We start from the raw sequence: 24,489 nt of genomic DNA, 5'->3' as shown, positions 1-24,489 counted from the left end.
TTATATTATTTATGGCATCAAGCATGTACAGTATGAGCCAATCAGTGGCAGTAATGACAGAGCATGCGCTGTTAACGCAAAAACCGCGATAGAGTGAAGCCGCAGAAGTCGAAGCGCGAAGTGGCGAGGGTTCACTGTATTAGATTTTTCTTGAAGTCTTGCAATATTATACGGATTTTATAAATTGGCCCCTTATCTCTTGTGTCATTGCTAGAAATCTTTTTTCCAGCCCGTCAGCTCTCTTTCTACTCTTTTAATGAAGTCTTTTGATGCACATAGTGTCTTATTTTGAGTTGGTCCCAGTCATCTATTTTGTCTTCCTTTTGAGTTTCCTTTATTATATTTGATAGTATGTGTACAGCCTACAATAGGGCCCTTAAGTTTGTCCCTGTTTTCTCATTGAGGATCATTAGAGCTCTGGGATTGACATTTAGGTCTTTGATCATCTTGAGTTTGTTTTTGAACATGGGGTGAGGTATGGGTCCTGTTTCATTCTTCTGCAGATGGAGATCCAATTTTGCCAGCACCATTTGAAGAGAACCATGACCTTTAGATGCAAAATATAGACCACATACATGGGTAACTTATTCTCTAATGCATACAGAGGGCAAAGTTATGAAAGTTCTCAGACAGACCAAACACCTTGAGGGAATTGATTGCTCAGCCAAGGGGATAACGACCATAGTCTTGGGGGACACGCATGTCAATTGATCTAACATGGTCCTCAAAGAGAAGGTTTGACGGCCTTACCTTGGTGAGTAGCAATTGGGGTCTTACAAGGTCATGAACAGCCATCTAAGGGGAAGCTATTGGTTTCTCTCCATCTGGAGATAAAAGGAGTGATGAAAATCAAACGATGTGGAAGCAATGAGTCCAGTGGACTAATGGGCCACATAAACACTGATCTTGACAACCTTGAGGCCAGAAGTACTGGATCATGCATGACAACCACCACCCCCTACTCTCAAACAATCACATTGGAGAGTGTGGGAGAAAAATATGTTGGAACCGAACTCAAAATTATGAGTCCAGGTTTACTGGTTTATTGTCGACCGGTGGGACCCCCAAGGGTGACCTTAGTCACCCTTCAGGTCTGAGACTGAACTTACCCTTGTGTTAAAATAATCAACCATTTAAGACCAAAGAACCATTTACCAAAGAACAAAGTTCAGAGTTTAGGGAAGAAAGAGGAATGGCAACAGGCAGAGCAGGAAGATGTGAGATAAAGGGATTGCAATGGGTGAGTGGAAACCAAAAAAGCATGAACTGTTGGATGCAAAATAAGACTTGCTTGTAAGCCTTTATTCAAAATCATAAAAGCCCTGTTAGAGAGGTACAAAACTGAAGCAGGATATGGTTTCACTTAGGTTGTTTTTTGAGCAGTGGGCAAACTATCCCCAAGTGCGACTTATCAGTGTGGTGCAGATCTCTGGAGCGTGAACGTGGAGATAGAGCGATACTATGGCCTACCCCTTGTCAGTTTATCCCATTGTGGTGGCTGCGTGTAGTTATGATACTAGAAACCAGGGGTATTTTCAAATACTAGGAGGGTCAACCACTGAGGGCAGTTTGGGCAGAACGTCTAGATTCAGAAAGACTAGGAAGAAGAGCTGAGTGATTGACTTCTGAAAATTAATCTTGAAAACCAATGGATCACAACAGAAAACTGTCCAACTCACTAACTCCGGACACATCATCAGGAGGGGTGATCACTATAAGAGAACATGAGGCTGGTAGAGCCTCCATGAGATGGACTGGCACAGGGGTTGCGCCAATGGACCCAAGCATGCTGGTGTTTGTGAGGAAGATGCAGGACTGGCAGCCTGTCACTCTGTTGGCTGCCATGAGTTGGAGATGACTAGATGGCATCTAACAACACAGTCACCTGGACGTGAACAGAGGGTGAATGCGTTCCGCATTTCATTCTTTAAATCAGGCTATTTTAAATAAGAAGACCCATCCCTTTCCTTCATTTTCCTGTGCCTTCTTTCCTGCAAGCTCTTTACCTCCACAAGCCTCCGATATCAACTTCAAGCGTTTATGTAAGACCCTGCCGAAAGCATTTGGGTGCCTATAATGCCAGCTGTGAATGCCATATGGAAAAGCCATCCATATACATATGTACAGAACATTTCTGAAGCCAGAAGGAGTGTAGACAAGTATGTGATGGATTTAGCTTTATCTTTCCTTGCCTTTGAGCATTTTAATCAGTGGAATATCTAGGATATAAATAGAGCCATGTAGGGAGATAATCCTGAGCTAAAACCAAATATGTACTTTTGTTTTTATATGGACAGAGGACTGTCTGTATAAGTGGATGGGTGTATGAAAATGTAGATGGAACGTTTGGACACAAATGGGTTTGACTCTCCAGTGAGGTGTGTGGGGAAGGACGCATAAATGAATAGCGATGGTGTGTGTCCGTCTGCTCAGGCAGGGTTTTCTCCTACCAAGCAGCGATTTCCTCCTCCTAAAAATAGTTGGAGAGGAAGAGCTGGTTCTGCCTCCACCGGGGTTAGGTGCAGAGTGCACTGAGGCGGCTGCCAAAGATGGATGGGGAGGTCGTCCTGCCACAAGAAAAGAGGAGCAGCGGCGCCGCGGAGGGCTGGCAGCAGGAGGAGCCAGGCCTTGAGCTGTATTTCCTTTGGAGTAACCTCTTTCCTTCTTTTCCTTCCACCTTTCCAGGCAGGACAGGGCTGCTTGCTGATCTCTTGCCCAGTTTTGCTGTGGAGATTATGCCAGGTATTCGGTCATTTAACTCTTGGTTTGCTTAATTTGCTTTTGCTCCATCTGTCTTGCCTCTGTCTCAGTCACTAATTGCTCTTTTCGTGTATTTGCATATTCATCTGTATAGATCTGTGATCTTTTCCAGGGTGCATTAAATCTGCCGAAAAGGTCCTTACATGCCATTTTTTTTTTTTTTTGGTAACTAGGCCCTAACAGAATAATAATAATAATAATGATTAAAAATAAGCTAAAGTGGAACCCAGTCCTTTAGTGTCAGGCATGTAGGCTTCTCAGCCATCTCTCTGCCCTCCCCCAGTATCTCTGCACCCAGAGAGCTACAAGTACTCTTCACATAGTCACTTATCTATATTCCCTAAGTTATATGTGTGCCCGTCGTCTATTGGGCAGCCATGTTACACTGAATTGCCATTTATAATTTTATCAAAACACTTCTTTCAAACATGAAAACTGTTCCCCCCCCCCCCACCTCCTCCCTTGAAAAGCACATATTTACAGACCTACATTATTTTGAAGGCAGTTTCAGAGACTTCTTGGAGCACCAAGTCCTTAGTGGTCCACAGGCACCTACCCCAAATGCATGTCTCTGCTTGGTGCAGCTTCATTTGAACATACCAGCTTAGACAAGCCAGCATCAGTTTGGTGCGGCACTGTAGTCCATAATGGAAGGAGGCTCAGAGAGAAAGAAGGATGGACTGTGGAAAACGGCCTGTCCACGGAATGGGTATGGTTCACTTGTTGCTTTGGAGGGTTTCTCCCAAAGGTTTAGGAGCTGCGTAATAGTTAAGGAACCCTGGTGGCAGAGTGAGTTACAAGTTGGGCGGCTAACCCAAGGTTAGCAGTTTGAACCCGTGAGCCACTCCAAAGGAGAAAGGTGAGACTTTCTGTTCCAGTAAAGATGTACAGCTTTGGAAACCCACAGGGCAGTTCTCCTCTGTCCTGCAGGAGCACTGGCAGTCAGAATGGACACGATGGCAGCGATTTGGGTTATTTTGGCTAGAAGTTAAGAGTCGCAGAGAGATAGAAAATATTTATGATTCTTGGTTTTGATTTGATTCGTTGTAGGAAACATCCAAGTTCACGGCTGAGCTTCACTAGTTATTCTTCAAAGGCTTCTTTTCCCATTAGTATCTGGCCAACCCAAGAATAGACATTCTTCTTATTGATGTTGACCCCAAACACAAACTCTTTTCTCTTAGCTGTCCCATTTATCCAAGCGTCCCTCAATTGGCAAGCATGTGTTTATCACAAAAGGCAATGTTGCGTTGCATCAAACTAGATCTCATATTTTCCCATCCCATGAAAGAGTTACTATATATATATTTTATATCTGATCTAGGGGCCTGAATCCCTCCCCTGCTTGCTTCTAAGAATCCTTTCACAGAAAACATTTTTTCCCCAAAAAAGGAAATCTGCCAGTATTTCATCCTTGACTGCCTGACCCTTATTGTCACTACCAGTAAACACAACTTATCTAAGCCTCAGGGCTCCTATCTAGCTCCGGCTACATACTCGCTGTGCTACTCGGTATCGCCACGGTCCAGGCCAACACCCGTGACTGTCTGTTGTCCTCAGCATGAATGCTCCCCAAGACGATTATTCTAGCGGGGGCAAGGTCTTCTCATGCCCTCTCTAAAGAGAGGTTGGCCTGGTAAATAGGATTGCATTTCAAGTGGACGAGTGGACAGCAGGACGGGAACTTTGGGAAAACATAAATTATATGACTTTTTTCCTCTGAGGATTTTATGTTATAACAAAGGTCACCTTTTTTATCGTTATCATAAAACTCTATATAACAAGCATCATATTCTCAAGTTCTAGCTGAATGCTCATTTAATTGAAGGAATAACTAATAACAAAAATTGAGGAAAATGGCATACATGTGTACTTGGGGCTCATTGTAAAGGGATTCTTGGTAGATGGCTTTCAACCAAAAATAAGTCTCTCTAACCTTCTGACTTTTACAAGGAAGCATGGCTTTCTCCATTCTGGCCCCAGGTCTCTAGTCAGGGCTGTTAGCCAAGTCCCCAAAGCACAATATTCAGACCCAGCCCTTATCTAAGTGCAAATAAAATTGGTTTCCTTTGTCCTGGGTCTGAAGGCTCTTGCTCTTTCGGATGAGCAAATAGAGTAGTATTCATGTCCAGCCTCCGCAAGCTGTTACCATAGCAGAAGTGAGCAGATAGGCCCAGGTAGATACATGCCAGCCTTGCCATCCATCAACGCCCTTGGCTGCACTGGCATTCCAGCGTAGTCAGTGATCACACCATGCCGTCCTCTGGGGGCCGGATCAGTGGGTCAGGGTCTTCTCTGCCTCATGCTATGCCTCCAGCTTTCCCGGGTCGTGGTGTGTGGCGAAGGTAGAAGTGCTGACCTCAGCGCTGTGCCGTGTACTGAGAAGGTGGCACCGGGACCCTCATCCACAGAAGTTGATGAATGTATAGGGGTGTGGGCCACCCAAATACGTTCTGCCCTCGGCCCGTTTAGACACAGAGGTCTCTTTTTTCTTGAGACTTAAACTTTTATAGTCCGGATTCTCTTGACTACGCAAACTGTATATTAAATGTAGATGAACCAGAGCTTATGAACGACCACCAGGGATGGGAGGAGGAAAGGGGGAACCCGTGTTTAGGGGGCACCGGGGCAGTGGTGACGGTTGCTCAGAACATAATGTCACTGAATGGTACGTGTTAAATTAGCTCTTGTCTTATTGTACCTTTTATGTTTTTTAACCACAACTTAAAGAGAGAGCGAAACCTATTACTGTTTTTTAACTCAAGAAAACCCTCCTGTTCTTGTCCTTGTCTGGTTCTGACAGTCCAGTCAGAACCCTCCCTCCCGGTGTGCTGGTCAGTAAGTTGGTCTCCCTCGTCCTCCCTGGTCTCCACCTGGGCCTGTGAGGCTCGAACTTCTCAAGTGGAGTGTCTCCTGGGTTTGGGGGCCCTGCCTTCTCTTCCCCAGGCCCCTCCCCCGTGCCTCTGTTTATAGAGGGTGGCCGAGGGTGGCCTGTTCTAAGGTGGGGGGCTGCCTCCAGGGTGGCTTTCTTTGTGTGTTCCTCCAGAGTGGGTGTTTGTTGGTCTGGTGATCCTGGGAGTCTTCCTCTTCTTCGTCCTGGTGGGGATCTGCTGGTGCCAGTGCTGCCCTCACAGCTGCTGCTGCTACATCCGCTGCCCGTGTTGTCCGGAGTCTTGCTGCTGCCCTCAGGCCTGTGAGTAAAGTGGCCCCGAGTGCCATGGGAGAGGGATCAAAGAAATGCCCACCCCCCGCCTCCCATCTGCCACCCAAAAACATGGCCATTCCAGACCCTCCCCTGGCACGCCAGAGCTGCCCACCCTTGTCTTCCCTCTCCCCCACATGCTGCCCCTCCCTGCTTTTCACCCACACGGCTCATCTCTGCACGTGGAAATCTCATGCTCCGGTGAAATGCTGAGCAGGTTCCGGAGGGCGAGGCTGGGGAAGTGACATCTCCCCCTTTTCTCTGGGGCTCTCCCAGGCACTCCAACTGCAGGGCCCCTCCTCGGGCCATCCCTTTCCTCTTTACACGCAGAGCGTGCACACTGGCCGCCTGCTTGCGTACCCCAGCCACTGGGTTTTGTTAACTCCCAGGATGCAACGAGCTTCGTCTGAGGATTCCGTTTGACTTCACCAGGCCATGTCATTGTTAAGCGTGGAAGCCCTGCCGTAATTGAAACACTTCTTGAAGGAGGGAGACGCGTGTCTCTCTAGTGTCTTTTAGAGAAAAACCGTTTCTAGGCCGAGTCTGCTTGAGAGACTTGGAGCAGGGGCCTTGAATAGGCTTTGCTTTGCGCCCCTGGAAGAGGCTCCCCATCCTCCCGCAAGCGGCCCTGGCAGCCCCTGTGGGAAGCCTCCTAGGAAAGGGGGTGTGGCCGTTCCGGAGTGGAGTGAAGCGTGGGCTGCTGCTGCTGCTGCTGTCACGGGGATGCTGCTGTGACAGCTCCCAGCACCACACAATTACTCAGTTGCCAGGTATTCAACACTCTGATCCCTTATGTCGATGCTTTTTCAGCAGAGTTGCCAGAATCCAAGGGATGATGGAGAGTGGTTCAGATGATCAAGTCAGGCCTGGAGACAAACAGACAGACACACACCATGTGGCTTTAAAACAAGGAGCTTCCTTAGTTGAAGCGTGAGGGTTGCGGAGGGTGGGCTGATGTAATTTCTCTTGCTCTTCGTCTCCCTCCACAGTGTATGAAGCAGGGAAAGCAGCCAAGGCCGGGTACCCTCCCTCTGTCTCCGGTGTCCCTGGCCCTTACTCCATTCCCTCTCTCCCTTTGGGAGGAGGCCCCTCATCTGGCATGCTGATGGACAAGCCGCATCCACCTCCTCTGGCACCAAGTGACTCCACTGGAGGAAGCCACAGTGGTAAATGTAGCTCCCCACTGCCCTGCCCCTCCTCTGCTCCAGCCTGACTTCTGCTTCCTTGCCGCTAAGTCTGATCAGCTCCGTGATGCTGCTTTGAAAAATGCCTGACCTGACTCCAGAAATGGGGTTCTTCCAGCTGTGCCAGCTCTCTCCCAGAGCATGTAGGCTTTGCAAGGGCTGCAGGGCAGTGTTGTTGCCCGCCTCTCTTCCCAGTCTCCTTAAGACCTGAAAGTAGGAGGAGGCACAGGGCCCCTTCCACCTCATTCACTAATCCCTACCTAGTTAGTGTGGGCAATAGTAGACACAAGGGGTCCTGGGGCCCAACAGTTACATGCTTGGCTGCTAACAGAAAGGTTGAGGGTTTGAACCCAGCCACCTAATGATCTGCTTTTGTAACGATTACAGCCTAGGATGCTCTGTGGGACAGTTCTACTCTGTCATGTGGGGTGCCCATAAATCAGGATCAGTGTGATGGCATCTAACAGCAACATAGTGGGCACTCTGAGGAATACCAAGAGGTGTAGGACCTGGTTTCCCCATCAAGCAGCAGGGCCTCCTCAGAGTGAGAGAAGGGGTATTCGAGAGACCCGTGTGGTACTGGAGTGTGGTACTGGAAGCACAAAGAAGAAAGGGCTGGCACAATCACAAGGTCTTCTGGGAAGAGGTGAGATTTGAGCTTGGTCTGGAGGAATTGAGAATTAGGTGCTTAACACGGTGACAGCCCCATCTGCCTGTGTTTGCCTTGCCCCATCTGCGACCTGCGTGAAGTACACAGAAGCTGCTGGAGGCAACCCGCCCAGGAGAACTTGGGTTTGGTGTGGGGAACACCACAGGCAGGTTCCCAGAGGAGCGCTGACGTGGTGACAGCTGCAGTTAGGAGCAGTTAATCTGGCACCAGTGTGTAAGGTGAGTGGTAAGTGGGTGGGAGGTTGTGGAGCCAGAGACCCTGAGCTAAGGGGCGCTGAAAGTGCTTCAGTGTGAAATGCGAGCATCTTGGCTAAGAGGGAGCCCATATAAATTGAAATGAGTGGGCCCATCTGAGAGAATCTGAGACAAAGCCATGAGACTTTAGGGAATGAAGATGACTCCAGGTTTTCTGGCAATCTTTGATATGGAGAACAGATTTGGGGCAGTCCAGCATGGAAGAGTAACCAGTCCACGAAATGAACTGCCTGGCTACGGATGGAACGGATATCCTCGGTGAGCAGTTGGGACTTGTGTTTTTCTCTCCCTGGAAATACAACTACTCCTCACTTACCAACTATCTTGTTAACTGACATTTCACATTGACAACTTTACAAAATCTACTGTCTATTTTGCACACTCACGGTGTACATCTGGAGATAAGGCATGCCAGCATGGGAAGCAAGCATAAAGGTGGCTGTGATGACTCAGGTTAGGTGTCAACAAGTATATAATGGTGTGATTAGGTAGTTATGTAATGATGTAGTCATCCTCCATTTGTGATCTGATGTAATCATCCTTCATGTTCCCATAACCACCTGGTATTTGGAACCTAACTATGTCGATGAGTGAAGAGTGGATGTGTTTGTAGAATTCCGACATCTTAAGACAGGGAATGAGTCACAGACTGAAAAGAAAAAAAACTTGATCAAGGGCACAAGAGAACTAGAGAAATGAAGACAACATAGTCCATTGCCCAGCCTAGAGTGGGCTAAAGAGACATAAATAGAAGCTGTCTCAACCTTTGTGTGTGCTGTGTCTCCTTTTTCTACCCTTTCTCCATCCTTCCTACTAGGGCCCTTTCTCCTTCCCTTTTTATTTAGTAAGTTCTCACAATAAAATTACTCTTATTCCTCAAATGTTTCCTGTTTTTAGCCTTTTTCTAATTCCCTGCTTGTTTCAATTCAGTGGCTTGGTTCAATCCTACCACTATTGGGTTCATAAGGATTCTTTTGGGTGCATGCAATAGAAGCAGCTTTAAAAAGAAAGAAAACTTATTATTTCACTTAGAAATAAAGCCCAAGGAAAGGTGACTTCAGGCTCGGGTAACGGACAGTTCATTTGACGTCACTGAAGAGGCTAGTTGTCTCCGTTGTCGTTCTGTCATCCTGAGCACCTCTCATCCTTCAGGCTGCTCTCCGCAGAACGCCTCGTGGACTGCCAGCGCTTCACTGCTCAGAGTCAGAGCAGGCCATGCCTCTCCTTTGTGCCGATGTTCTCCACAAGTGTGGCAGACTTTTCCAGAAGATCCTCATCCACCCAGCTGATGTCCCCTTGCAGTTTCATTGGCAAGGGTTGTGCCCTGCATACATTTCCAACCCATTTGCCCACAAAGCGATGTGGTTAGCTTGGATTCATCAGGACTAGCCTCTCATGCCTAAAGCTCTTTACCTTGTAGGTGAACTGAGTGAAGGTTCCATGTACAAAGAAAAAGAGGAAGATACCACTAGTGTTGGCCACAGCTAGTCTGGCCCTGATTATTATCATCTGTCTTGTTGAATGAGGACAGATTTCCTCATCCTGTCCAACCGGGCACATTTCAAAAGCCACAAAACGAGTCAGCAGTGCGTTCAGCTATCCCTCCTGTAAGAGAGGCAGTTTAAGCCAGTGTTTCATGTAGCTGATTCTCTAAAGAATGTTAAAAACATTAAGAAATGCTGATTTATAAAAATGTAAATTTAGCCTGAATCTTTACTCATAAGCTACTTCAACTTTTGGGTAGTCATCTGGCAACAATCATCTTTGAGATTACAGTTGCACACATACTCTTTTGAACGTTGTGTATGCAAAGGCATCTCTCAGGAGCTAGGAATAGTACAGTGTTTAGAGTCACCCTGTTCCTTCTCCCGATCTTCGTACCGGCTATTGGAGCCCTTCTCCCCTACCCGCAAACCTCAATTCCGCCATCACCCTGCCATCCTCAGCAGATGACTCCATCTCTTCTTTCTCAGAGAAAATAGAACCCGCTAAGATTTCCTCCCTCCAGCCCCCACAGTTAGCTGCGCCCACACATATTGTTGTTCTCTTTCCTCCTGTCACAGTGAAAGAGGAGTCTCTGCTCTGGAGCCAAAGTTCTCAATGGGCTCGCCACGCTCCACCTCCATAGCATCTCACAGCTCTATCCTCTCCCTTTTCTTTCTATCAGCATTTCAAACATGCTCAAATCGCTGGCATTACAATACAGCCGTGTTCACAGCCCTGATGTTACGTGCCTGTCCCCTTTCTCCTTTTCACAGCCTAGCCTCTTGAGTTTTGAGAATATAACGTGCCCGCTTATCTGCGCTCACTAACTCTTCTGCCTTGCCGCGGTTTTCACCACTGCAGAAACCAGCTCCTGCTACGACTGCCTGATTGCTAAATCTAACAGATGCCTTTTGATCCTCACCTCCCTTGATGTCCCCAAAGCATTTGCCCCCCCCCCCCATCCCCACTCCCACCCCCGACCTCCAAGTCTTCCTTCGCCTCTTCAAACCGTGCTTTGCCATCTTTCCTTCTCTCGATATGCTGGAGGCTCTTCCTCTGCACAGCACCACCTCCCTTCTTCTTGTTAAGTTTAAAGTTCTCTTTCTGGGAAATCTTATCTATTCCCTTGGCTTTAGTCACATCTCTATGCTGCTCGCATGCGTGCACGCACATGTGCACACACACACATGCACACCCTTCTATCGCCAACTTCTCCTGCATCTCAGTCCCATTTATCCAAGAACCTTCTGGACATCTCTACCTGGAAGTCCCGCAGACACTTCAAACCAGGGCTTCACGCCTATTTATTCCATTCTGACTCCCTGCTGGTAATTGGCCTTTCTACCCCAAATACAGAAATCAGAGTCTACATTTTCACAAGCTCTTCTGTGTGCTGAAGGAGCCCTGGTGGTGAAGTGGTCACGCTTTAGGCTGCGATCACAAGGTCAGCAGTTCCAAATGACCAGCTGTTCCGTGGGAGAAAGATGGGGCTTCCTACGTTCACAAACAGTGACTGTCTCAGAAACTCACAGGGGCAGTTCTACCCTGCCGACCCTCACAGTTTGCTGAGTCAGCATTGACTCCATGGGAGTGAGTTTGGTTTGGCTGCTGTGTACCTGGGGATCTGGTTAAGATGTAGGCTCTGATTCCTTCCATCTGGGATGGAAAGGCTTCAAATTCAGCCTCCAGGAAATCTAGGAAAGCTGCTACTTCTCCACCTTTAACGGACTCCTGTATATCTTCCTCCCTCCGGGGATGGCGCACACCAGTATCCACCTAGAGGTCCAAACCGGAAGCAGCAACTGCCTCTTTTCCTTCTCCCTCACTTCCCTCAGCCAACCCATCACCATGTTCTCATATTTACTTCAAAGTAATCGATGGGTTGACTTTCCTCCATCTGCGCTGAAATGATCCTCGTCCTGGCTGCCTTCTCGTCCCTTGATTAGTGCAGTCTTCTCTACCTGGACTTCCCACGTCTACTCTTGGCTGCCTCTTTTATTTTCACACCCACCTGGCCTTCACTCCTCTTCCTTGCAAAAGAACTGAGGAAGCCAGTGGGTTTTGAAATGCCAGTTTCAAAGCTAATGAGGGTGTAAATGCCTATATGTTTATGTTGACTGCAAGTATACAGAGAATATGTAAATTATCACCATCATTTCTCCCACTACTGAGCTGCTGTCACCCTGGGGTGGCATTTGGCAGCTGTCCCATCATCCATAAACAGCCTTGGCTCATTAAGATAGGACAGGAAGATCAGGGCTCTCTCCAATGGGTATCTGCCTTGTAAACTTTCATAAGTTTCATACGTTGGCTATTCGCTGTAAAGGAGAAAGTAGCTGAAAAAATTATTGACCTTTAAGTGGGTCAAAAGTATCAGCTCAAAAAAAAGGTATCAGCTCAAATCCTTTAGCAATATGAATTTAATTAAAAAAAAGTTATTTTGGCATCAAAGAGACCATCATCTCTTCTCCACTACAATAACAATTGGCAGGGCTGACAAATTAGAGGAGCTGACGTGCGAACAGCCACATGAACCAAAGGACCTGGACCATCCTGAACTTGAAAGGAGGTCAATCATCCATCAACCTTGAGCTGAAACATTACCAGGAGAAAAGTCATGTTTTTCCAATATGCTGGACTTTGGCCAACAATCTAGGACATTTCTTATTAAAATCTCACCACACATCAGAGAGTTCTCTGATCTTCAAACGAATTACAGATAAAAATCAATCTGACACCATTCTAAGTGTTTTCACAAATCAAGAGGAAAAAGTATAATGAGTGCTATAAATTTTTCTTGCCTTCAATGAATTCAGAATCTAGCAGCGTGGGGAACGAGGGTTTATGAATCGATATAAACTAAGAATTATAAGATACAAGGCAATAGTCAACCCAAAGTGTGGTGTTTGAACCCACTAGCCACTCCCTGGGAGACCTATGTGGCAGACTGCTTCTGGAAAGACGAGCCTTGGAAACGCTGTGGGGCAGTTCTACGCCATGCCCTAGGGAGGCAGAGGCGGAGTGGACTTTATAGCAGCCACCGTGCGATGCAGGCTCAGGGGAGGAAAGTTCTCCACCAAGTGTTCTCTGGTGTTTTATGTTCTCCTGAGCTCGTGTGGACACACAACCAGATTCTCGCAGGATGAGGGAACTCGTTTCATTGCTATACCACTTATAACTAACAATCAAACAATAAAACCAACACCTTTTTTTTTAGGGCATTATTATTTTTTATTTCTTTTTCTTTTTTTTAATCATTTTATTAGGGGATCATACAACTCTTATCACAATCCATACACACATCAATTATGTAAAGCGCATTTGTACATTCATTGCCCTCATCATTCTCAAAACATTTCCTCTCCACTTAAGCCCCCGGCATTAGGTCCTCATTTTTCCCCTCCCTCCCCTCTCCCCCCTCCCTCATGAGCCCTTGATAATTTATAAATTAATATTTTGTCATCTCTTGCCCTGTCCGACGTCTCCCTTCACCCAGTTTTCGGTTGTCCATCCCCCAGGGAGGAGGTCACATATAGTTACTTGTAATCGGTTCCCTCTTTCCTACCCACTCTCCCTCTATCCTCCCAGTATTGCCACTCACACCACTGGTCCCGCAGGGATCATCCGCCCTGGATTCCCTGTGTTTCCAGTTCCTATCTGTACCAGTGTACATCCTCTGGTCTAGCCAGACCTGCAAGGTAGAATTCGTATCATGATAGTGGGAGCGGGGAGGAAACATTTAGGAACTAGAAGAAAGTTGTATTTTTCATCGTTGCTACATCGCACCCTGACTGACTCTTCTCCTCCCCGAGGCCCCTCTGCAAGGGGATCTCCAGTGGTCTATTCATGGGCTTTGGGTCTCCACTCCACACTCCCCCCATCATTCACTATGGTAAGATTTTTTGTTCTGATGATGCCTTACACCTGATCCCTTTGACACCTCGTAGTTGCATAGGCTGGTGTGCTTCTTCCATGTGGGCTTTGTTGCTTCTGAGCTTGATGGCCGCTTGATTCCCTTCAAGCCTTTAAGACCCCAGACGCTATACTTTTTGATAGCCGGGCACCATCAGCTTTCTTCGCCACATTTGCTTATGCACCCACACCTTTTAAAAATGAGAATTGCCTAGCTTTTGAGCTATTGAAACAGATGATACTTCTAAAGTCTAAAGATAAAATGTTTGCCTCTCAGCTAGCAAATAAGAAGTTAGGCTCCTGAAGTCATGACCTGGTGTGACAGAGAGGTATGACAACTGGCATGGGAAGAGCTGAGTCTCTATAATGCCAGTATTGAAAGGCACAATCGCCATCTTCATCTGAGGCTGTAAATACATTGCTGCAACTTCTTGAGGACATGATAACTTATGCATATGTAATCAAATCTGTGTCTTAATGAGAATGTAATCTGTTTTAATGACACAGAAAACAATCTCAGCTCCAGTCCAAGTTGCAATTAACCCTGGGACCTCCAGCTGTTGCTCTTAATAGCTGTCATCTCTCACCACCAGGGACAGCTGGAACAGTGTTTCCTATAGCAACAGGTCTCCCACCCCCATGACCTTAGTAAACACGGAGTGTTTATTTCCTAGCAGCGCTTCCTATAGGAAGGACGCCTAGATAATGCTACAGGTGCGGGTAGAACCAGCCCGTTCCCTACTGGCTGCAAATAAGCTTGTTTCCTTAATGTAAATAAAAGTAATAATTATTATTTTTATCAATAATAATACCTGCAAAACTTACCTGTACCTTGGATGCTCCTTCAAGGTTTCCGTCTTCTGGCCAAAATTCCCCCAACAAACCACCTGTAAGGCCTCATCTTTTAAATCTCACTTTGTATTCTCTTGCGATCGTTTCTAGTCATGGTCGCTCCTCATCCATTCATCCAAACATGTAGACATGCACATGCATGCATCGAGTCAAGTGTCTACCGTGTGCCCGCGCGGTCCTGAGCCACAGAGGACAACAGAGACAATCCTCCCGAAGTTTGCTCTACTGAAAACACTCTTCCCAAAGAAACTGCTGACCCCACCCTTGTCCCCAGGCTGCAGCAACAAACATTTACTAAGAGCCTGCTCCATGTTAAGTGGACCACCAAGTTCCACTGACCCAAGCCACCACATATGCATGTGAAAGGTGGACAGTGAATAAAGACAACCCCAGAAGAATCAACGCTTATGAATTAGGGTGCTGGCAATCGATATACACAAATACATATATGTATGTATGTATATATATGTGTGTGTGTGTGTGTATATATATATATATATATATATATCTCTTTATATACACTGTGGACTGCCAGAAGAACAAACACATCTCTCTTGGAAGAAGTAAAGCCGGAACGGCCCTTAGTCTTGAGGATGGTGAGACTTCGTCCCATGTTCATTGGATCTGTTATCATCGGGAGAGCGCCGTCCCGGGAGAGGGACGCCTTACTTGGTAAAATGGCAGGGCAGCAAGAGAGGAAGGCCCTGAAGGAGGTGCATTGATGCCGTGGCTGCAGCGATGGGCTTAAACCTGACAACTGAGTGCCGCAAAGGACAGGACCGTGCTTCCTTCTGTCTGCTGACCAGAGAGGGTGGGCGTGAGTCCGAGCAGACTGGACGGCACGGAGCCCCAGGCACATGAGAGCTCTAGCTGATTAAGGGTGTGTTCCCGACATCTTTAGTAAAGAGATTAGGCATGCATAAATAACTTGAACCAAACTCCCTCCCTCACTGCTGATGCAGAGCAACCAACCAAACTAGAATATATTAAAACCCACAATAAAAGGACAAATGAAATGACTTATAGATGAGGGGTGAGGAAAGCAGGAGGAGGGAGAGAGACATTTTCTAGCTCTCAGAATCAAGGCAAGCCTTATGGATGAGGTGCCATTTGAGCTGCACCAAATAGTTCACAAAGAGCCTGATGGGGTCTTTATTATCCTGTCGTCTTGAAGAGGTTAACGGTGGACAGTATTCGTGCATTTTCTAGACATAGAAACAGTCCTGGAGAGGTCCTTACTTTTTGGAAATCCCTCAACACAGCCACAGCAGCCCGCTCACTTCCCCATTTCCCAGCTCTGTCTCATCCCTCAGCCATGACTACCACAGAAGCGACAGAACAGCTCCGTGGGATAATTGCATTTTAATTGAACTGTCTGTACCACTCTGTAAACGCCTCTGCAGAGATGGAATAGTGTGTAGCTTGATAAATAAAATCATATTGGCTAATAATTGCTTCCACGTGAGGATTATGGATCTAACCTCTGATGAAGGTACCACTAAAAGTCAGGTGGTGGGGTTCACCTTTCTTTGTTAAAGCCATTCCACAATTGGAGACGAATGTCAACTGCCCACAGCATGTGTGCATGTGGAAATTCAGTGCACCTGCAAATGAGTGTGTGGGCGTCCTTCTCTGTCTCCAGTGCCTGAGCTGTGATTAGAGTACTGTGGAATTTTATATTTTAATCTTCAGTGTAAATAGCTTGTGTCGGGGGCAGGGTAGCATGACCAGAGAGTAAAATGCAGGGGTAATGCCCCAGGCGTGCACTACCAGCACAACAATCATGTTAAGGCAGTGGTTCTCAACCTTCCTCATGCCACAACCCTTTAATACAGTTCCTCATGTTGTGGTGACCCCCCAAGCATAAAATTATTTTCGTTGCTACTTCAGAACTGTAATTTTGCTAGTATTATGAATCGGGCGACCCCTGTGAAAGGGTTGTTCAACCCCCAAAGGGGTTGCGCCCCACAGGTTGAGAACCGCTGTTTTAAGGCATTCGTCCCACTTTGGAGCAGAGTACTGGGGTTGAGTGGTCCTGCAGTAGGAGAGGGGCTGAGCAGCAGAGTAGATTCGCTGCTGTCAAACCAACTCCGACACACGGAGACTTTGTGTGAGAGCAGAACTGAGCTCCACGGATTGCCCAGTGGCTGCTTTTCTGTGAAGCAGATCACATGACTTATTTCGGGGTGCCTCTGGTTGGAGTCTACCCTTCAACCCTTCAGTTAGCAGCTCAACTGAGCCCACCGCCCAAGGACATCACCGCAGACAATGGAACTGAGCAGCGAAGTTCCCGCCTCAGGCTTTGCTTCCTCACGCCCCGCCTTCTTCCTCCTCTGTCCTAGACTTCAAGGGGCAAGGTGGCCTAAGACAACTAAGCTTCACTTAGACTCCCTGGTTCCAGCCCCACCCAGTACCGCACATTATTCCTGGGCAAGTGAGACAAGTTACTAGGCCCCTTTGAGCCAGAGTTTTCTAAAACATAAAATGTGGCTGATAAGGAATCACACCAGCATCCTTAGGTATGAAGAGCAAGTTTCCACGTAAAGCATTTAGCACGACCTAGCACATTTCCGATGCCCAATAAGTGTTGTCTACTATCATTATTACTTTGTCCCCATCCCATTCATTTGTCTCTTTTCTCCCTCCTCCTCCTCCTATCTCTGTGTTAGACCTGCCTGTGTCTGATCGCCCTGGGGGCTGGGATTGGGCTCTAATGATACTTAAATACCATGGGGCTTAAACAGCCTTTGTCCCTGACAATATGTACGGTGGGGGTGTAAGTGATGGTATTCTTTCTCATGCTTTATTTTAGCTGTATTTTGTTTTATCCCTGAAAATAACACCTGCTTGTGACCACATAGCAGGTTTAATTAATTATGTCCTAAATATGGCATTCCTTTGCCTAAAGGAAAATGCTAATGAATAAGATGGAACCATGATTAGAAATCACCTGTTTTGCATCCTGCTTTGTCCTACTGTGACTATGGCCTGTCATCCAATATTAACTCCCGTGCCCTGCCCAGTGTACGGATAGGTTACAGACACCATCTCCCCGGCGAATGGAGCCTTCTCAGCCACTTTTGTTCATGTCCCTGATGTTTGGGCAACTGTTTCAAAGTTAAGATCTAAATGTTCTCTTACGAAGTGAAGGTGTGATCCTCACAGGATATATAGTGGGGTGCGTCTTCGATCTAGAAAATGGTCCTTTCCCACTGTGAATATACTTCCCAAGAGCTTTGAGAAGATGAGCGTTAAGTGGAGTCTTGGGGAAATCACAAGATAGGAGGAAGCTAACAAACGACTAGACACATGCTGTAATGAGCTACTGTGGTTGCCCTGCTGGTCCTCCATTCCAATGGCCCCAGCTACTAAAGGAGTCTCATATAGGGTCACATATGTATACATACAGAGCATTAAGCCTGGGTTGTTTTTAAGTGGTTGTTATTGGGAGCTATGTGTCCTGCAAAGTCACATGAATGGAGACAGTCTTCTCCGGGCCTTTTCCTCATCCAGCTCACCTCCTTCTTTTTTCCTCAACAGTTCGCAAAGGCTACCGGATCCAAGCCGACAAAGAGAGAGATTCCATGAAGGTTCTGTACTATGTGGAGAAGGAGCTAGCTCAGTTTGATCCAGCCAGAAGGATGAGAGGCAGATGTGAGCATCTCTTAGTTTTCACGTGGTCTGAAAGCTACAGGGGTTGTGGGGGGTACCAAACTCAGGCAGCACGGACGTGCAGAGTCATGAGGCGGCGACTCCGGCTCTGGGTGTGCAGAGGGAAGACAGTTGGGCCATCACGTGTCATCTGGGTTTCCGTTTTGCCTCTCCACTGGCAGTCAGTACTGCTGGGCCTACCCATCCAATCCTAGCGTTTGATAGACCTTATTAACCCAGTCTCCCCTACAATGTCTTGAAAGTATAGTCACACCACTGAATTAATACATGGAAGCTTAAGGATCTGCCCTTTGCAGCGTGCAGGCTTCACATAGCACTGAACAACTGGGCTGTCAATTTCGGCGCGGAGTCTGTACTGAAAGTGGGAGAGCGAGTCTGCCAGATGACTCCAATGCCGGAGCAGTCATCCTGGTTCTTCTGAGCTGCCCAGTAGCAGAGACAGAGGGGCGAGCCAGAGGGCTGCCTCATTTTTCCAAAGACCTGTTTAATTGCAAGGTCTGTAGGTGGCAGGGCCCCAACCCTTAACTCACCCATAGCTCTGGGAGACTTTGCAGCTGACACAGCTGATTGTTTGGGGTGGATTCCAAATTACCATCTCTCATGAGAGGCAGCACAAGGCAGGTCTGACATGGAAGGGCTAATTATCGGAGGGTGCTGGCAGGCATGGGAGTGAGGTCACTCGGTGTCTTTTCTGAACCCTCCTCGCCTTGGAACCAACAAGAGTCTTGATGGGATTGTTGGGGCAACAGTCGCAGCCTGGAAGAACTTTATTCAGATTAAGGACAACATATTCCACCCAGTTTGCGATTCTAAATCCATCCTGTCTGCGTTGCCTCCATCGCTGCATCCTCCCACTGGCACTGACTATAAAAAGACCATCTCCAGATTGGAATGTTAGGAATGCAGATGTCACTGCACTTGACAAGAGTGTTGTCATGGATCCCTGTAAGGGGCCAGAGATAGAGACAGTGATCCAGGGAAATGAAGGAACATGCAGGGGGACCTGGAGAGTGTCACAGCTTAGGGGGAAATGATACAAATCAGGGTTACAAACTAAAGGGTGGTTTGAAGTATGAACCAAGGCTCATCTACTACCTTGGTCCCCAGGGGCCTGCTACTCATGAGGCAATAGACTCCTAGAGTCCACAGGGACCTTAGAGATGGGCTAAGTCAACCTCCGAAGTAAGCAAATTAAAGGGAAAAAGACGAAGCTTCAGAATGAAGACTAGAACCCAGCTCTCCCGACTTCCAGTCCCGGGCTCTTTATACAAGAGACTATTGAGCAAATTCTGAAGGGCCCCATGGTGCCGTGGCCACAGCAGCAAACCTGTCCAGAGACCAGCACCTTCTAGCTTGTAGAACTTCAGATTGTTGATCAAGGGACTCCTGACTCCACTCCCCTGGTGCTGCAGAGGAGGAAACCAAGGCAGCGGCACACTCGTGCCACAGCCAGAACTGTAGCCCAGACCCCTGTGAGCTGCAGGTTGACAGTCCCACAGTTGGCCAGAGATGAGGTCAGAATAAAGTAGCAAAGTTCACCCTCCTGTGAGAGGTTCTATTCCTGAAGAGCAAAGTAAACGCTGGGTGAATCATAGAAGTGGGATAGTCTTGGAAGTCTTATATAAAATGGAATTCACAGCTTCAGCTAAGAGCAGGGAGTAAGAGATTCTGTGGGAATTTGGAGTCTCGAACCAAGGTTCATGGATTTGCTAGCCAGTATGAGCCTCATTAGGAACCCTGGTGGTGCAGTGGTTTAAGAACTCAGCTGTTAACCAAAAGGCCAGCAGTTCACATCCACTAGCCACTGAGAGAAAGATACCACAGACTGCTTTCATAAAGATTTGCAGCCTTCAGAAACTCTATGAGGCAGTCCTCCTCAGTCCTGTAGGGTCACTTTGAGTTGGAATCAATTCTTTCACAATGAGTTTATGATCCACATTTACTTTGCAAATGAGCAGGGAGTTGGTTGGAAGTGTTTTTAATCTGGAAAGTCTTAGAGTAAGTAGGAGTCAACAAACTGCTCCCCAGTCAGATCTGCCCCACCGCCTGTTTGTAAATAAGTGTTTCTTGGAACACAGCCAGGCCATTCATCCAAGTAGTGTCCATGGCTGCTTTCCTACTAGGGGTAAGTTGTAGTCAAGGCACTGAGGTGCTCAGTCATAGCCAACACAGTGACATCAGAACAAACCCAGATCTAGAAAACATGGATGTAGCAGAATGATAATCAAAATAGAAAAAATCATGGAACACTCTGATGAGGTGTGGAGAGCCGTTCTGGATCCTGATGTGTGACGCTGGATTGCTGGCCCGGACTGTGAAGAGCAGCACACATTCAAAGCAGGACGGTTGGCTAGCATCTTTGAGCAGGGCACTGTTGTTTCTGACTCTGCCAATTCAGAGCTGTGGTTGCTCTGCAGCTCACACATTGCCCTTGTTTTCTAAGAGGTGATTAATTTTCTAGCGGGGCATTCCAGCAGACCCACATTGTACAAATTCAGGTCCTACCCAATTTCCTTTCTTCAGACACAACTGAACCAGGAAGAACTGATTCAGAGTCCTTGTTGTAGCAGTATGGTTCATAAAACCAAAAATATTGACCCCCTGGCCCCTTACAGAAAAAGTTAACCTGCCTTCGTCATAGTGTTACATTATTGGGTGTCTGTGAAGTGGGAGATGTCATTGTTTGTGTCCAATTTGGAAGAAAACTTCGTGTAATACACAGCCTGGTCATCATCCATAAGAATGGGGAAGCAGAGAGTCCTCACGACCCAGGGAAATGAAAAGCCAAGTATTCCCTGAGGATCAAGGGAGCTTCTGAGCCAACAACATTGTTTTTCAATAGACTCACTGTGCCCATCTTTAAATTCTCTTATTTACAGTTCCCAGGAAATTGGGACACACTGGGGGATCATGAGAAAAGAAAGGTTTCAGTAATCAATAGTATATGAGTTATTTTCCTTTAAACCGAACACAAACAGGTCCATTTACCTGAAGAGGAAGAAAAGATGGAACATCAAAAATATGTATTTGTGTGGGTCAGGTAAGGCAAAACTGGTCACAGCGATTAAACTGACAGGCTTTCAGGGTAAACCTTGTGCCCTGGTGACACCAGACTAGGAGGCTGTGTTTAGATCTCCCAAGGTATTGGGGATAAGAACCATTTCTGACTCTGCCAATTCAGAGCTTTGGTTGCTCTGCAGCTCACACATTGCCCTTGTTTTCTAAGAGGTGATTAATTTTCTAGCAGGCCAAGGTATTTGGGATAAGAAACATTCTCCACTGCTCCAAGAATGGGTGGGGCTAGGAAGTGGGGAAATAAGGGAACCAGAGACACACGTCTGTGCTTACCTTTCACTCAGCAGCTAGGCGTTAAGCCTCAAAAATATTGCTTCTGATAATATTTTGAAGTTCTAACAGGCTGGGGAAAACAAATAGATTCAGTTACACTGCAAATTCGATTTATGAGATTTATGTTTTAAGTTAAAAATGTAACTGATCCATTTCAGAGTTCTATAAATAAGTAGCTTTTCCTTTGATTCCAGTCCTGATTCACATGTGCTTTTGCAAAAAATGCCTTAAATCTCATAAGAAATGAGATAACTCTCACCAAGCCTACTTCTTACATTTTTAGGGTTAGCACAAGAGTACAAGTAGAAACCCTACAGGCCATAAATATTGCCCCTTCCCCTTTTTTTCCCCTACCCCCAAACAGCTATGAGCCTGCGCACATACACACACCTGGGGTACTGTATGGGGAGGAGAAAGGCTACACAAGCCCTGGAAGTGGTGCCATTTGGACAGGATATTCCAGGTTCCTGGGTGAGCACAGGCTAGACACATGGGGGTACAGGTACCAGGTGAGCACATCCCTTTGGCCCTGGGGACTCCTTGCTCATGCAGAGGGCACAGCCAAAGGAAGCCAGAGGGCGGGGGGAATAGAGAGCTGCTGGCTGCTAAGTCCTCATCTCCTCAAACCAGGAGGCTGGATTGGAGTCTCCTCCTTTTGTCCCGCTTTGGTTCAGATTGGGGTGAAAGAGGAGGCTGTCTGCTCCCGTCAATATTTCAAAGCCTCAGGAAACCAAAGGGGGTCGTTCTACCTTGTCTTTTGGGTCACCGTGAGTTAGAATCAACTCAATGGCAGGAGATCTGGTTGGGTCTTTGGTTCCAATGCCTGGGATCAGCACAGCCTGTTATGCAGGAAGAAGAAAGCATTTGAACGGGGGATAAGGAGGAGGCCAGATGTCGAGGGCCTGGGTTCCGGGAAGCCTGCCTTGGGTGGAGCCAGATCAGTTCTTCTCCCCTTCCAAGATCAGAGTACGTAGGAAGCCTCCCTCTCTGGGACCACGGGAGGCCTGTAGCTAGAGGCAGCCCCTGCCGAGCAAAGAACACAAGCAGCTCTACTCAGTTGTACAACCCACCCTGCACAGGACCGGGGCCCTCGGGAAGGACTCTGAGAGCCTCTGGTCTCAACCCATAACAGAGCCCATCTCCTGTCTAACGTGTAGAGAGAGCCCTGTCATGCCTGCCTTCGTACCTACAGATAACAACACCATCTCGGAACTCAGCTCCCTGCATGAGGATGACAGCAATTTCCGCCAGTCTTACCATCAGATGCGAAGCAAGCAGCTCCCTGTTCCTGGAGACCTGGAGAGCAACGCCAACTACTGGTCAGGTGTCATGGGAGGCAGCAGTGGAGCAAGCCGGGGACCCTCGGCCATCGAGTACAACAAGGAGGATCGGGAGAGCTTCAGGCACAGGTGAAGATGGCTGTCATGGGGCAGCTCTGGGGCTGAGCACGATAGGGAAGTGACGGGGCAGATCTGAGGCTGCTTCCCCAGGGCTCAGCCAGCTGTGACCTGATAGCCTCTCTCCCACCCTAGGCTGTCCTGCCCCACATTCCTATGGGCTATTGAACTCCCTCTTTTCACATTCATTCAGCAAGGTACATTTGTCCCATCGTGTGTAGGTGTCCAAGACCCTTTGAAATGAGGGCTTTGCCCCCCTCTAAGAACCTTGTTCACAGTTGCCAATATTTATCCAAAAATCCACTGCCATCAAGTTCAGTTCAACTCACCTCACTCCCTGCCACCCCGTCACTACTGACTCATAGCTGCTGCTGGTTTCAAACTGTAGATCATCTGATCGCAGCCCAACACGTACCCGCTACACCACCAGGGCTCCCTATTCCAATTCATAGCCACCCTCTATACCGTTTCTGAGACTGTAGCTCTTTAAAGTAGCAACCAGCATTGTCTTTTTCCCTCCAAGCAGCTGGTAGGTTTGAACCGCTGACCTTGCCAATTACTGTCCAATGCTTATGCCACTCCATCATTTTCATCTTTTGTTATACAAACGGTAAAATGCCACACATTGTACTGCTGCGTTTAATTCTCATAGCAGCTTGAAAAGGTAGGTAGGCCTTGCTGTTGTCATTGTTAGCTGCCTTCGGGGTGGCCCCTGACTCACAGCAACCCCATGCACAATGGGGTCAGACCATTGTGAGTCATAGGGTTTTTATTGACTGTTTTTCAGAAGCAGATCCCCAGGACTTGACTTTCTTCCTAGTCTGTCTTCAGCCCTGAGGAGCATCATACAACATGCAAGCCTCTGCTGATAGACAAGGGATTGCTGCAAAGCACTGTTAACATCTCCATTTTCGTTAGGGAAACTCAAACTTAGAGATGCTAAGGCCCTTACCCAGAGTCACCCAGCGAACCAATGTGGGAGGGCAGGAATTGCATGACCACTTCCCCACTGAATAGCATCCTTACCAGCCAGTGCTTCACTCGAAGGGCAGTTAGACATCGCCTTTCCCTTGAGCTTACTGGTTGCAGGGGGCCCTCTCTGGCCTGCTGCCCTGATAGCTAAGTTGGCCCTTGCTCTTGGGGTGGAAAGAGCTTCTATGTGGCACCAAATATTCCAGGCTCCTTGGGTCACAGCTGTATTGCAAGACACGACCTGTGCTGACTCTGAGGCTGGGTGGAGGTTGTCCTGCTGCTGTCAGCAGGACTTGGCCCCATAAAGATCCACCAGAAGTGCCCTCAATGGTGTGTTTCAGCACACTGCGGATGGCTATATGTACACAACCTGATTTTGATCCCTGGCACAAACTCGTGAGATGGTCACAACTGCCTTCCCTTTAATGAGATCATTGGGCCTGTGAGGCCCAGATTATTCCAGGCAGAGAGGGGCAGAGCTGTGACCCCAGAACCCTGTGGGTCCCCTTAGACACGGGCCAGCATCCACATTAACTGGTCCTCCTTTGCCCGCAGCCAGCAGCGCTCCAAATCCGAGATGTTGTCCCGGAAGAACTTCGCCACTGGGGTGCCAGCCGTGTCCATGGACGAGCTGGCGGCCTTCGCTGACTCCTACGGCCAGCGGCCCCGCAGGCCGGACGGCAACAGCCACGAGGCCCGCGGCGGCGGCGGCGGGAGCCGCTTCGACCGCGCCGAGGCCCGGGCCCTCGGGGGCTTCTACCAGGACGGCTCCCTGGAGGCG

General features: G+C 47.7%; 1 protein-coding gene across 1 annotated transcript in view; it reads left to right on the top strand.

Moving 5' to 3' along the window:
- Nucleotides 1–24,489, top strand: part of ILDR2 (immunoglobulin like domain containing receptor 2) — a 55,252-nt gene that overhangs the window by 26,972 nt on the left and 3,791 nt on the right. Inside the window, exons 3-8 of the mRNA XM_004706852.2 lie at nucleotides 2,686–2,742; nucleotides 5,807–5,953; nucleotides 6,952–7,128; nucleotides 17,860–17,973; nucleotides 22,532–22,748; nucleotides 24,264–24,486. Coding sequence (XP_004706909.1) covers nucleotides 2,686–2,742; nucleotides 5,807–5,953; nucleotides 6,952–7,128; nucleotides 17,860–17,973; nucleotides 22,532–22,748; nucleotides 24,264–24,486 — 935 coding nt within the window. The remainder of the gene's footprint in view (nucleotides 1–2,685; nucleotides 2,743–5,806; nucleotides 5,954–6,951; nucleotides 7,129–17,859; nucleotides 17,974–22,531; nucleotides 22,749–24,263; nucleotides 24,487–24,489) is intronic.

This window comes from Echinops telfairi, unplaced genomic scaffold (genome assembly GCF_000313985.2).
Source record: "Echinops telfairi isolate 266 unplaced genomic scaffold, ASM31398v2 ScPeMD7_7424;HRSCAF=8462, whole genome shotgun sequence".
Classification (NCBI taxonomy): Eukaryota; Metazoa; Chordata; class Mammalia; order Afrosoricida; family Tenrecidae; genus Echinops; species Echinops telfairi.
The sequence above is the reverse complement of the archived record's forward strand: the minus strand, read 5'-3'. Positions and strand labels throughout refer to the sequence as shown.